The sequence below is a fragment of the Choloepus didactylus genome, chromosome 14 (assembly GCF_015220235.1).
Source record: "Choloepus didactylus isolate mChoDid1 chromosome 14, mChoDid1.pri, whole genome shotgun sequence".
Taxonomy (NCBI): Eukaryota; Metazoa; Chordata; class Mammalia; order Pilosa; family Megalonychidae; genus Choloepus; species Choloepus didactylus.
In genome coordinates, this window is record NC_051320.1 from 13,480,857 (window position 1) to 13,495,970 (window position 15,114).

General features: G+C 43.0%; 1 protein-coding gene across 1 annotated transcript; it reads right to left on the minus strand.

Moving 5' to 3' along the window:
- Positions 1–9,082: 9,082 nt before the first annotated feature.
- PENK (proenkephalin) lies at positions 9,083–14,755 on the minus strand. Its single transcript, XM_037803286.1, has 4 exons — positions 14,638–14,755; positions 14,495–14,552; positions 13,956–14,093; positions 9,083–10,067 (listed from the first exon to the last, which is right to left on the minus strand). Exons 3-4 carry the CDS (start codon positions 14,088–14,090, stop codon positions 9,405–9,407), a joined length of 798 nt encoding a protein of 265 aa, XP_037659214.1. The 5' UTR covers positions 14,091–14,093; positions 14,495–14,552; positions 14,638–14,755; the 3' UTR covers positions 9,083–9,404.
- Between the last annotated feature and the right edge of the window lie 359 nt (positions 14,756–15,114).

Genomic DNA, 15,114 nt, shown 5'->3' on the forward strand with positions numbered 1-15,114 from the left:
CCCCATTCTTTCTTTTATGCTTTCATTTTCCATTCTGTCATCTTCCAGGTCACTGATTCGTTGTTTAACTTCCTCTAGTCTTGTACTATGAGTGTCCAGAGTCTTTTTAATTTGGTCAACAGTTTCTTTAATTTCCATAAGATCATCCATTTTTTTATTTAGTCTTGCAATGTCTTCTTTATGCTCTTCTAGAGTCTTCTTGATTTCCTTTATATCCCGTACTATGGTCTCATTGTTCATCTTTAGTTCTTTGAGTAGCTGCTCTAGGTGCTGTGTCTCTTCTGGTCTTTTGATTTGGGTGCTTGGGCTTGGGTTATCCATATCGTCTGGTTTTTTCATATGCTTTATAATTTTCTGTTGTTTTTGGCCTCGTGGCATTTGCTGAACTTGATAGGGTTCTTTTAGGGTTTGTAGACCTATTGAAGTCCTTATCTCTAATTTATCAGATCTACAGCTTCGTGGAGTACACTTTCTCTAACTAACCAGCAGGTGGCGTCCACGAGCCACCTGTTCTCCACAAGCCAGATCTCCCCTGCTTAGCCTTTTTGGTGAGTGGGGGAGTGAGTCTTGTGAGGCCCAATTGGTATACCAAGCTTGCGTGTGTAGTTGGTGTTGCCCGCCCTGTATATGGGGCGTGTTTCTGGGCAGTCAGGGAGGGGGGGTGGCCCTAACAATCAAATCTCCCTGATGATCCTAGAGTTTTAAAGCTGCTGCAATAGTCTAATCCTTCAGTTCAGTCCTGCCACAGTTTGTCTCTGCCACTGACCCACAAGTCCTTGGTATTGGTGTATGTCTCCTGAGACTTGCAAGTGGGCCCCTCTTCCAGGCTGTGCACCCCGGGTCCTCTGTTGAGGGATGACTGTGCTATGTCACAGGTGAGTGCCGTCCCCTCAGGGCAGTTCTGGGCTGCTGGGCTGTGTAGGGAGGCTCCCAGTCTGCTCAAATGATGGCTGAGTGGGGCTTTGTTAATTCACACTGCTCCACCTTCCCAACTCTGGGACAATCAGCTGAGGTTGCAGGGAAGGGTAATGTCCATGCCCAGTTTTGTGGTGTGTGCCTGTCATTTGAAGCCCTTCCGTCACACTGGGTTGTCTGGGGCAGCTCTGGGCTATGGGGCTGGCGATGGGCAGGAGTGTTTCCTGTCCACCAGGATGATGGATGTGAGTGGACACCCCCCTTTTCTTGGGAAGTTGTGGTGTTTAGTGATTTTTCTCAGCCACTGGATTATTGCCTTTTGTCTCAGAGCTCTCTTAGTTCTGCTCTTGACTTGACGTGCCCAAATTGAAAGTCTTTGAAGCTTTCTGTTTTGGGCTTCTTAGAGTAATTGTTTTAGAAAAAGAAAAAAGGATTAAAAGAAAAAAAAAAAAAAAAGGGCCCTCCTCAGAGATCTAATGGGTTATTGAAATGCTAATAGACAAAGCAACCAGGGCCATTAAGGAAAGGTCCACAGGGCAGAGAGATCAGCTTTTCTTCGGGATTTGCATATGTGCCTCAAGGCCTGAGCTCCGCCCTTCCCCTTTCTGTGTTCACCAGAACTCCAAAAATCCTCCGCTTTTATTTTGGAGTTTTTCGTGTTGTTTTTTTTCTATGCCTGTCTCCTCTCTGCTGGGCTGGCTGCTCTCAGATTCTCTGGTGTCTGGTCTCAGTCTATCTATGGTTGGAGTTTGGATCAGTAGAATGAGTTTCCGATAAGGGCTGCCACTGCAGTTCTCCCTTTTCCTTCCCGGAGCTGACAGCCCCTCCTCCCACGGGACTGAGCCTGGCAGGGAGGGGCGCGGGTCCCCTGGCCTCAAAAACTTACAGATTTCGCAGATCTCAGCAGTTCGACATTTTCATGAGTGTTGTATGAAGTATGCCCAAAGACAGATTGCTCTGTGGTGTCCAGTCCACGCAGTTCCTGGCTTTCTACCTACTTTCCTGGAGGAGTAACTAAAACATACAGCTCACCAGTCTCTCTGCTATCCATTTTGAGTGAATTTTTGTGAAAGACATAAGGCCTGTGTCTAGATTAATTCGTTTGCATGTGGATGTCCAGTTGTTCAAAAGACTGCTTTCCCATTGACTTGCCTTTTCTCCTTGTCAGATATCAGTCTACTTATATTTGTGCGGGCCTGTATCTGGGCTCTCAATTCTGCTCCTTTGATCTATTTGTCTATTTTTTCACCAAAACCACACTGCTTCAATCCCCATAGTTTTATAGTAAGCCTAGAAGTCCAGTATTGTCAGTCCTCTGACATTATTCTTCTTTGGTATTGTGTTGGCTATTATGTGTCTTTTGCCTTTCTTTGCATATAAATGTTAGAATCAGTTTGTTAATATCCACAAAATAACTTGCTGGGATTTTGAGGTGGATTGCACTGAATCTATAAATCAAGTTGGGAAGAATTGACATCTTAATCATATTGAGCCTTCCTATCCATGAACATTGAATATCTCACCATTTATTTCAATCTTCTTTGAGTCTTTCATCAGAGTTTTATGGTTTACCTCATATAGATCTTGTACATATTTTGTTAGGTTTATACTTAAGTATTGCATTCTTTGGTGCTACTGTAAATGGGGCTCAGACTCACTAGTAAACAGATACTTAACACAACACAATATTTTTACCCATCATCATGGCAAAATTAAATGATTTAACACCAGGGAAAGGCACATGTAGATGGGAATATAAATTGGTGCAGTATTTTTGGAAGCTACATGGCAATAACTATAAAATTTTAAATATATATGTCCTTTGATCCAGAAATTCAACTTTTAGAATTTAATTCTTTGAAATATTTGCAGTATACCCTAGTACACACACACACACACACACACACACACACACACACACACACACACACACAAATTACATGTGACTTTTATATGTCATGGGATGTATAGTGCATATATATTTACAAGGATGTTTACTGCATCATTGCTTGTAATTGTGAACAATTAATAACTAGTGGAATTGTTAAGCAAAGGAAAACATCCATATTACACAATACTATGCGGTAGTTTAAAGGGCATTAGGTAGACCTACATAATGACATAGAAACATTGTTAAGATATATTAAGTGAAAAAACATGGCAGTGTAATACATACCGAGTTACTTCATTCATATTAAAAACAAAAGTAAAACCATGAGTGTTTCCATGCATGCATATGTGTATATTCATTAATAAAAAACATTTAGGGCAGAGACCAAACTGTTAACATTGGTTGCATCACCTCTGTGGAAGGTGGGGCAGATGATGGAGGAATGTCACTGTTAACAATATATAGTTTGTCATTTTTAGAGTTTTCTTACAACAAAACAAGCATAGCACTTAAAATTATCTGAAATTATCTTGTTTGTTTTTTACTATCCCACTGTAGATATTAAACTATATGTTTTGAGAAAGCAGAGAAATTAGGTTACTTTTCACTTCTGAAAACTAAAGCCTTGTGTAGTGCATGACCTGTAGTATATGCTCAATAAATATTCAAGGAATAACTTGAGTAATGAAAAGGACAAAAAATAGACTCACTAGGCAGATGCTCTATTGCAAGTCCAAATTCACCTAAGCTCCTGCCAGTTCTTTAATGAGAGCTTAGTCTCCTACTTCCTCAATGCTGGTTTCATGTTTTCAGGGACCCTACCCTCCTCTTAGCCCCCTTTCCATCCACAGATGATCTGCCCTTCTGCTTGATGGATAAATTCTGGGAAGCTGGCTCTTTCAGTTCCCGCCTGCAACTCCCTCAACTCCCTCTCCCTTCCAGTTTCCTTTCTAGAAGTCAAAGATGAGGGCAGGCAAGTGGGCGGAGCATGGAGGGCATGCAGGAGGTCCTTGAGCTCTTCTGGGTTCTCTAGGAAGAAAGCACCGAGGAACCTGACTCCTCCAGGAACTCCCCTAGTGACAGAGGAAGATGGCGCCTCGCTGCAAGGCTGGGGATTAAGCAGCTCCTTGAAACAACTCAGTCATCAGAACCTGTGAGTCCCTCATTTATATGAACTTTAAAAACTGGCAAATTAATCTAGTTATAGAGTCAGGAGAGTGGTTACCTTTGCGGTGAAGGGAAGAGCTAGTTATTCAGAGGAGGCAGGATTGGGGCTTCTATGGTGCTGGTGATATACTATTTCTTGACATGGATGATTGCTTCTTGGGTGTGATTGCTTCACAGCAATTCAGTTAGATGTACACGGATGATTTATGGACTTCTCTGTGTGTGCATTTGTGATGATTAAATTCAGTGTCAACTTGGCTAGGTTATGGGCCCTGATTGTTTGGTCCAGAAAGCCCTGGCCTGACAGTTACTGTGAAGGTATTTCATGGATAGATTTATACCTATAATCAGCTGATTGCATCTATGGTGGATTGTATCTACAATTAACAAATGAAATTACCCTCAGTGATGCGGGTATTCTCCTCTGTTTGGAGGTCTTAAAAGCTGGAACGGAGGATTTCAGAATATTAAGAAAGAAAAATTTCTACTTTTACTTCAGTCAGCCAGCTTCTCCCGAGGAATTCAACTTTACCTTCATGGAGTTTCCAGCTTGTGGCCTCCTCTGTGGAATTTGGACTTGCCAGTCCTCACAACCATATGAGCCAATTCCTGTAATAAACCTCACACACACACACACATACACACACACAAACACACACACACAGACACACACCACACACGTTGGTTTTTTTTCTCTGGAGAATGCTAACACAGTGTTATACTTGATAAAAAAAAGTTAAGAGAAAAAGTGTAAGCACGTGATGTTGATGGACAGCTTTAAGCTATTGTTCTCTGTTGATGTGATTTTGCACTTTCCTCCCTGCAGAGACACACATTCATGGTCTATACTATAATTGTGTGTTTGTTTTTCATTTCCAAGGTAATGAGTGTGCACTGCAAGTTCTGATTTTTGGTGTAAGAATTGATAAAGAAAACTTACTCATTTTATTTTTATTACAAGATACTTGAAGTTTTATGTAACTTTTTTTCAGGTAAACCTGAAAAACTGATGTTTTGACTGGTGCAAGATGATGACAGATCCTTGATACATTCTTCACTCAGCATAATGAAGAGTGAGAAAATCTGCTCTGCATGGCGGAGTGAGGTTTAGACATGCCAGCCTATCTTGCCACTCACCGCTCTTGAACTTGAATCATTGGCTATCACACAGAGAATAAAGCCCAGAGCCCTTCCGTGGCCTCCTTAGGGCCACATCGTCAGTCCTGTTCCTTGAACAACCAGCATGTTCTCATCTCGGGGCACTGCCCTCCTTGTCCCTCTGCTAGATATTCAACCAACAGGCTTCATCCATTTGTTGAACAAATCAGTTGATACATGCTGTCGTTTTCAAGAAAAAGGTAAAACTGTCAGTACAAGTATCCATCTTCTTGTGAGAAGAAACTTCTGCAACTCAAGGCTCGGATTCTCCATGCATGATACTTTGGATAACTTTTTGATTACACAGATTTTACCTGTTTATTGCAGATAACTGAGAAAGTGAAGATGAGTGTTAAGGGGGCTCTGTGAGTAGTTTCTGCCTCCTTGGATCAGGAGAGAAAATCCTCTGCCCTGGGCCTTATCAGACTCTGCCCAGGACTAAGGTTCATAAATAGGACCTCATCCCTGAAGGAACCAAAGTAAGTGGGGCGGGGTGGGGGACAATCCCCGATGAGATCCAACTAAGGGACTGGGGTGCTGAGCAATGACAATAGCTAACAGACGTCACGTGTCACGTGCTGAGTGTATGCAAGGCCCTGGTTTCAGCACTTTATCTGGGGTACAGATGAGGAAACAGAGTCAGAGAGAGCCTCAGTTCACACAGCTAGTGAACAGTGGCGCTGGATTTCAATGCAGTCACGCTGGCCCCAGAGTTTCCCCATTATTAACCCTCACAAGGAACCAAGACAAAGGCTCAGGCTTGTAGGGGTCACGAGTTAGTGGAAATGAGACAAAGAGGGAGCCCGATTACTAGGAAAGGCACAGAATGGAGCGTTAGCGCCCTCTGCAGGTAACGTGCCTCTTCGTTCTTAGCAGTCAGCCTCGATTTTTCTTGAAACTCCTCAAGGGAATCTTAACCTAGTCCTTTCTGTATTTAAGGAACTCAGAACATTTATGCTGAACACAATCTGAGTCCAACAGCCAGAAGCCAGTTATCTCATGTAAAATGGCATCCCAGGTGACTCTTAACTAAATGCATCTCAGAATTTTAATAGGAAATTCTTGAAAGTATCAAAGGCTTTAAGAGTTAAAGGAGTAAAATTCTGATGGAATTTCAGATCCAAGGCCGGACAGCCCTGGGGGATCTTGGGGACATCGTGGGGTCTGCACAGCAGCCTTGAGGGGCATTTTGTGGATAGTCAGGTCGGCCTGGGGCGGGGCAGGGATTGTGTTTCGTTTGGTGTTAAATGTGGGACATGGGCAGAGGCTGCGCTGTCGCCACCTCGATCTATCTCTTCTGATTGTCCTTCCCTCTCTTCCGTTATCTGCTTTTCTCTCTTTTTCCTGTCCCTCTGCCGTGCTCCTTCCTCCCTTAACATTTACAGAGTAACATCGAGGTTCCAAGCCTGCACCACACTGAGGGAGATGAGGAAAAGCAGAAGCGAGTGACATTGCCCCACCCGGTCCCTCGGCAGGGGCAGGGGCAACAGGGGGCAGAGGATTCGGAGCCTCCGGGAAAGCTCTTACTCTGGGCCTTACCCTTTATTTCAAAATGACTTCAAGAAAGATGGTTCTCTGTTAACCAGGGTTTGAGCTTGGTCCACGGCTACCATGAAAATAGAAAAGAAACAGCTCCTTAGAAAAAAGGATGTATTTGATTTAAAAAAAAGTTTACTCATCTGATCGTGATATTATATTATTTTCTCAGTTGTATATTTATCAGGAGGGAACAAAGGCACTTTTCCTTCATCCTCTCAAGGGTGCAGACTGAATTTGTGTTTCCAAGGTTTAGAAATCCTCTGCTCCAGGGAATGAAGTGACACTTTTTTTCTCAGGAAATTAGCTCCCATGTCTTTCAAATCTGACCGGTAGATGTGTCATGTTTGGTTCCCACTCTGTTTTAAATAGAATCAGTTGCCAAAATTAAAAACTTTGGACATTAGCATAAAAATCTAGGTTTCAGGTTTCTTTGGGAGAGTCTGGCAATGCTAGGATGGCATTTTCAAGCAAAGTAATTGGCTAATGCTAGGTTCCCCTCAGTCCTTATTGCTTCCTGACACTGATTTCCAAGTGTCACTTGACCTTTATCCCCTGCTTCCAATCTTGCATCTCTGGTTCAGAAGGAGGAGGGCTCCCAAGGCTCCAGCTGGAAGGAAAAATTAGCTTACCAAGGATCAGGAAGGCAGATTGGTGGTAGGGATCTGTGGGTGGTGGGGCCCCCCGACTTTTTAAACCCATCAAGAGGAGAAGGGTCTTCTAACAGTACCTGGCCAAGTTGGACCGGATGGAAGGATTTCTGGAGGGCTTGAGTATCTGATGGGGCAGGCTTGATGGACTGAAGACCAGAGACTCATCCTCAGTTTTCCTAAATGGCTAAAATTTTTTTTTCTTATGAACACAAGGAAGCAGCTTGGTGGGGAAAAAATGACTAAGTAATGCGGGTTGAGTTGTGGGTAGTTCAATTAGAAAAACGAGGAAATGTTACATTTCTTGTACCTGAATGTTTTCCCAAATGGTTTTATTCATATGAAGTCATTTTTGCAGGCTCCTTGTGTAATGGGAATTTGCCTTTAAAATCTGCTATGATGAACCCAAGTCAACAGTAGTCCTGAAAACCTTAAAGAATACCTGGATCTCTTTCTGATACTCTATAAAGGTTTCACTCCCTAAGCTTATTCTTCAGAAACTTAAATTCTTCAGAGAACTTCTATGCCAGCTAAGTCCCCCAAACCGAGAGGCAATAGCCTCTTCAAGAACATCAGCTAGATGTATCCCCTTTTCTCTTAAAGTTGACTTCCCTTTATAACATGAACAACTTAGGGTGGTCAATGCCTAGGCATCCCTGAAAATTGGGGAAAGTGACTAAACTTGTCTTAAAACAGACAAGATGGAATTTAACAAAGGATTATGAATACTGAATCTCTACATAGTTTTCTTTTTCTTAGTTGCTGGGGTACTAGAATAGCTAGAAGGAAAGAATTGAAATGGTGGAACTGTAACACATAGCATCTTTTGAAATTTATTCTATAGCTACTAGTTAAATTGTAATTTGAAAGTTATCACCTTTTTGTATATATGTTGTATTCCACAATAAGGAAATGACTGAAACTGTGGAACAGTAACCTATAATATTCTTTGAAATTTGTTCTCTAACTACTTGTTAAAATTCACTTGGAGAGATATCACTTCTATGTATATATGTTATATTCTACAATTAAAAAATATGATAAAAAAATCTGCTACGAGCCATCCAAAACACTCAGAATACCTTTCCTGATTATCTGGTCATGGCATTTCATTCATTCATTCATATATCCATTCACTAGGTATTGGAGACCTATTATATTCCTAGTGTAGGGTTGTACAACAGTGGACAGGATATAATCCCAAATTCTTCCAATTCTTGGTAGTGACTGGGAGAGGAGATGGGAGCTTTAGGAGAAGGGACATTGGCTGCAATCAACAAGTTTGAGGTTTTAATTCCATTTCTATCCTTCAACTGCTGGGCAGTCTTGGGTCAACCACTTACCCTTTCTGGTCTTCAGTTTCTTCATCTGTAAAATGGGTTTAAATTATGTCTGATTTCCTATCAGCTTCTACAATACTTTGCTGAAGAAAAGAGACATACACGTCTAGATGTAAATGCAAGTTTCTCTAGATAGGGTATAGCCAATTCTGTTAGTAGGCTTTGGTTTATCTTGGGGTATATGATTTCCAGAAATGACTGCGGAAATATATTCTATTTAGCTCCAATGTGTTTACTCACCTAAGATTTTATGTATAAGGAATTAAACGAAAATGTGTTTTGCAGATTCAGCTGTTGGAAGAGAAAACTGCCAATGGTTATTCTTTCAAAAGCAGATGATTTTACTGTCTCTGTGTCTAGAATCTGTCATGGAACCTCAAAGGCTATCGAGAGCCTTAGAAAAAGAGAGAATCACAACAACATTATGCAGTTGGGGTAATGGGTTTATTATATCTATATACACGTAAGCATTTATTAATGTTTTTGTTGAAAATAAAGGAGAAGGTAACAGCAATTATTTCAGCCGAAAACGACACAACTGCAGTAGACTAATACTGAGTTTAAAAGACTCTAAAAAGAACACAGAACCTGAAATGACACCTTTCAGGTTGTATAGTTATCCAGTCAATAGAGCAAACTATGGAATGCAAGTAACACATGACAATAAACCACAATGAACGAGGCAGTCTGTCACTGGGGGAGAGAGGAAGGCTTGCTGGGGCCCGGGGTCACCGAGGAGAGGGGATGCTAAAACCTCATAAATCCTCCGTATCTTTTCCCCACTTCGGGAACTTCTTTGGAGTAGCTTTCACCTTCTTCATCTGAGGGCAGAGAGTCGGCAAAGCGCTTCAGGAAGCCCCCGTACCTTTTCTGGTAGTCCATCCACCACTCGGGGCGACCCACCCTTCTCATGAAGCCGCCATATCGCTTCTGCAGCTCTTTGGCTTCGTCTTCCAGTTGGGGGCTCCTCTTTAAGCCTCTCATGAAGCCCCCGTATCTCTTGCTCACCTCTCCGTCGTCCTCACTGCCCTCTTGGTGGTGGCTGCTCTCGCGATTGTCCCCTGTTCCCAGCAGCTCTCTCAGCAGATCTGAGGAGTTGGACAGGGCGTCGTCGTCTGCATTCTTCTTCATGAAGCCCCCATATCTCTTGGCCAGGGCCTCACCCCCATTGGCCTCTTCCTCTGACTCCACAGGATAAAGCTCATCCATTTTCTTCATGAAACCGCCATACCTTTTCATGAAGCCCCCATACTTCTTGGCCAGCAAATGGCTCTCCTCCTGTTTGCCATTTTCTTGGAGGGTGTTGGTGTGGTCTTGGGAAAGCTCCAGTTTGTAGAGCTGCAGAAGCTCCTTGCAGGTTCCCCAGGTTTTGAGAGAAGGCAGTTTTCCTTCACATTCCAGTGTGCAAGCCTGGAAAAAATAATTCGGTTTAACCATAGGAAGAGGTTTCCTGGATTTCATTAGGTAAACACAAATTTTGGTGGACCCCAGAAGACTTCCATTGATTTGAAAACCCATATATAATACAATCATCCCCATTTTCTTATCAAAACTTCTCATCACACTGGACAGACAAATGAAACAGAAACTGAAAGGGGGAAAGTGGAGGGAATTAATAGAATCGAATCAGAAATTTGTCTTTGGGTTTTTGACAGGTTGTGTATCTGTGCCATTTCAATGTTTTAAAATATTTTTTCCACCCAATTTTAACTTAGATTGGCTGCTTTCACAATCTAATTTTACTGGATAATTTCCCACTACTTATTTTACTTTGTTTGGGATTTTTCTAATCAAAAGGGAGAGATTTTTCTTTACCTCCTTAGGGACAATTTCCCTTAAAATTCCTTTAACGTCTTCACTTCCAGATAAGATCAATATTTATAACATAAGGTTTGTTTGTTTTCTTGTATTAATATTTTATCTGAAATAGTATCTGATATTACTATTAACACTTTCAATCTTTAAAGGAAAACAATTTCAAAATAAGTATGGAAAGACATCCTAAAAACTCAATTTAAAGCCTATGAATTATTTGTGTTATGATATATGGAATTTCTGAAAGTAGATATGCTTTTCTTTTCTTTTTCCATTGATTTATTAAAATATATTTTATCATCTTCCACCAAATGTTCATAATGATGGAGTCTCATATGAAGTTATACATATTCAAATATTCAAGTGATTCACATCCCCCCCCCAGCATTTAGTTACTGACACGCATAAAAAAATCTTTTCCAATGAAAATCACATTATTTAATAAAATAGGAATAATCAGCATACAATTCTTTCCTTTTTATTGTACAATAATTAAATTCTAATCATTGTTAGAATTAGGCTACATTTTCTAATGATTTTGTTAAGATTCTCTTCTATTCAGCACATCACTTGGGCACAATAAAAGTCATAATATGGCATGAATATTTATAAAATATTTATGATATTTATTAGCCTTTTAGGATTTTTCATAACCTCCTGAAGTCTATTTATAGAATCCAGGTTAAGAACCCTTGATTTAGATGAAAAAATCAGGTCCTTCCTTCCTTTTAAAAATATACTGGTACCTTAATTGATAACACACATATTATTTTCAAAATGACAGAAAGCATTTTATTCATGCAACAAATTCTTTAGAGTACACATCTAATCAGCTCTAAATGATTATTTAACCTTTGTGTCTAAGAAAATTAAATATATGAGTACATTAAAAAAATCTGAAGATAATCTAATTAAAACAGTTCTGTTTTATTCTTGATATCTAACTGAGAATGAAAACATCATTAGTAAACCTTAGCTGTTCAAGTGGCAATAATATTTCCATTCTAAAGTGAAATTTAAAAGTCTCTTTGCCACAAACCAATGTTGAATATTTTATATTCATTTATCAAAAGGCTTTTTCAAGTAGGTGATTTGAGATTCTATGAAAACAAATAATGACAGATAATCGGAATATCACTCTCATATTAAAGAAATGGTGCTAATTTAAATGTACCTATAGCCATCTATGCATCTATTATAGTATTTATCACATTCTGTGTTCTGTGGTCAACATCATATTAGACGGTAAATTATCCTTACTAGATGGTAAATTCAATTTGGACATCAGCGATTGCATGTGCGCTCATCCAAGCATACTCCACAGAACCAAGCACCGGTGACTCTCGTATGGTAGAAGCTCAATAAATATTTGTTACAGTGATTTTCCTACATCTTTTGGCTAGGCAACCTCATTTTCCATTTTTCTTTTGCATCCTAGCTAAAATTCCAAAGGGGCAACATAGCCATAAACAAAGCCTTGTCACTGAGAAAATAACAACCCTAAGTGTAAATCCCAACACAAAATGTATCCATGCTGTATTATTCAAAATAACTTTTTACAAAACTGATAGGTTTTATTTAATGATTCCTTATTATCTTTTTTTTTCCAAATCGCTTATACTACATGTGCCTTCCATACCAGCATGTGGATAAAAACAATAAAAAAAAGCTACAAAAACAACAGCATAAAAAGCAGTAAGGACAATTTTCAAAAGCGCAGTAATCTCCCCCCACCCCAAATCCAATTAAATGGTGAAGGGGGCAGAAAAAAAGGAAAGAAATCACAATTATTGGTGATATCTAGGGAAGGACTATCTGCTAGAAAATGAGCTCTATTCAAATTCCTCAACAATGGAGAAAGAAAGATTAGTAGTATTTTGGGAGCTTGGTGAAATCAGCAGATTAAATAAGAAAATATTTGAACATGCATTGTTAAAGGTCATTCCTAGTCACTGAATCATATAATTTAAATAAATCTGACACTACTCTGAGGTCAGACTGTGTGATTTTAAAAATTGTACTAGAATCCAGCTAATCTTTATTAGAACTCGAGCGAAAGAGGAGCTTATTGCTATACTCTGTGTATGTCCAGTAGTGGGCAAGGTGTATGGGGTTGGAGGAAGTTATGGATTCAGGAAGTGGGGTCTTATGTATGTATGTTTTGGGTTTCTCTCTCTCCTTCTGTGTATACAGTTCTTTACCCTAGAGAGCTATCTTTCTGTTTGTAGCCACTTGCTCAATTTTAGGCATGGCTTAAAAGCTCAGGTCTACAGCAGGGAGAAGAAAAGTGGATGAAGGATATTTCTATCTAAGGGGGAACATTTTTCTCACAGTCTGAATATAAAACCCTAATATGTGTCTTCTCTCTAAGGTCATGTGAAAATGAATGGATTCATCTAATTCAAACAAAACCAACAAACATTTAATCTGAAACAGATGCCTTGCCTATTTTTTGGAATCATTTTCTTAATTTTCTCCCCCATGTTATGCAGCTACAACAAACAATTTTTTTCAAAGGCTCAGTCCTTGGATTAATAAATAACTATCTACTGAGCTTTAAAGTCGTTGCAGAATTGCATCAAATTGCAAAGAGACTGCCAAAGAGCTATTTGGGGAGCTAGTTAAAATGAAGGTTCCTGGGCTCTGAAGCCAGAGATTCTCAATCAGAGCACCAGGGTGATTCAAGAGCAATGCGCTATGATGAGAATGAAAATTCTTTCCTCACTAGCTTTTCCTTCTAAGTCCCCTGTGACATGGTTTCTCTTTGGGCTGTTGCCACCTCTTCAGCTGGCCACCTCTCCTCTCCTGTGCCTTATTTTCGAAGCAGAGGGAAACTGTTGTCTTAGTAGGTTTTGCAAAAGTACAGTGAAAACAAGACACAAGCCAAACACCAGCGTCACTTGCCTGTAAGACCATTACTGTCTACTGCACTTGTTCTTTCCTCTCTCTTGATCCCCTTCCCAGCCCTTTGCTCTCTCCCATCCACAAGTAAGGGCAAGGGCTTGAGGGACGGAGATTACAAGAGCTAGAGAAATAAAATCGAAGAGAGACTACGTAATAAAACCCGACGACATTGATACCGCTAGATTTGCGGGAAGGACGAGAGGATGGTTGTGTGGGGACGGAGCCCTTAGGGTTAAGTTGGAAGTTGGGATGACAGCATCTTCCTTGGTCCAGAGGAGGCGACCATCTAGTTCTCTCCGAGGTGCTGAAAGGAGCCCACCTCGGGGCGTCAGCATCCCCGGGATAAACAGATCTGGTTTTTGTACATACACAGTCACCCTTACCCGACCTTAGACAGGCGCACGTCCCGGAAACTGAGAGCTAGGGCGGAATTCGGTCAGTGTTCCGGGAACAGACGGGACACCCGGGTCACTGGGGGTCCGGACTGCCGCGGCTCCGACCGATTGTGCCCCAGACGCGCCGCGCAGCGGGCGGTGGATTCTCGCGGCGACCCGCTCAACCTCCCCGCTTCACACTCACCAGGGGGTTGATGTCGACCGGGTGCGCCAGGCGGCTGCACGACGAACAGTCCTGGCTGCATTCCGCCCGCACGGGGGCCAGGAGCCCGGGGCTGAGCGCCAGCAGCCAAGCGCAGAGTCTCAGGAACCGCGCCATGGGCTGCGGGGAGAGAGGGATGCGCGCTGCGAGGCTGCCCTGCGCAGAGGGAGCCCTCGCCGCGGCAGCCCCACCTGGGGGTTCGATAACCCAAAGCCCATAGGTACCCTCCCTCCAGGGCCCCGCCCACCCAGCCGACACCGTTGTGGGAGACCGGGGAACCTCTCAGATGTACAGCGGCTACCGGGACGGCGCGCACTCTTCCCCTCTATGCCCGTTCTGGAAAGAACGCCCGAGATCAAGTGCGAGAGCCGGAGCAGGAGGGGCGACATTGACCCGGGTGACAAATAGGGACCAGGAGAAAGCTGGGGAACCCCATGCAATGGAACGAAGAGCAATACAGAGCAGGCGAGACGGGTCCTAAGCGCAAGCAGCAAACGCGAGCTTTGGGCAAGTTCACTCACGTTGCGGCTTTTCGGATGGAGCAGGACTGGCTGGAGAACGCGGGCGCCAGGAACCACTCTAGAAAGGAGAGAAGAGGACCGGTGAGGAGGGCGCGCCGGGAGCAGCGGGCCGGGTGGAGCGGGAGGGCGGGCGCAGTCCTTACCGTCGCGGTCCTCCAATTGCCGCGGGGCCGCGCTGGGGGCCGGGCTCCGAGCGCCTGCCTCGCGTCGCCGTGGTGGGCTGGCAGAGGCTCGCGCCACTTTATAATTAGTCCCAACCCGCAGGAGGCGCGCGCGCCCCAATCGCCGGAGGGCTGCCGTTGACGCAGGCCCTACGCCAGCCCGCGCGGCAGCCCGCGGGAGGGGGCGGTCGTCTGAGACTCGCGAGCCGCCCCCCGGGGCCGGGCCGGGATAGTGGTGGTGGTGGGAGGTGCGCTTGGTTGCTCACCTCCAGTAAATGAAGGGCTTGCCTGCTAGGAACCCAGGGTCGTTATGACTTTTGCACGGCTGCGGGGGGTGGGATCACGTCACTGAAATGCACAGTGGGGGCGTTAGGGGGGCGCATGGACTGGCTTAGATTTCCGAAACGTGCCGGCGACTCTCTGCGCGGGTGTCCTGCCCTTCCCCGGCTCCTCCCCGGG

Coding starts and splice junctions, on each gene's coding strand:
- PENK (XM_037803286.1), bottom strand. CDS start 14,090: ATGGCGCGGTTCCTGAGACTCTGCGCTTGGCTGCTGGCGCTCAGCCCC. Junction 10,068..13,955: donor CGGTCGACATCAACCCCCTG/GTGAGTGTGAAG, acceptor TATTTTTTCCAG/GCTTGCACACTGGAATGTGA.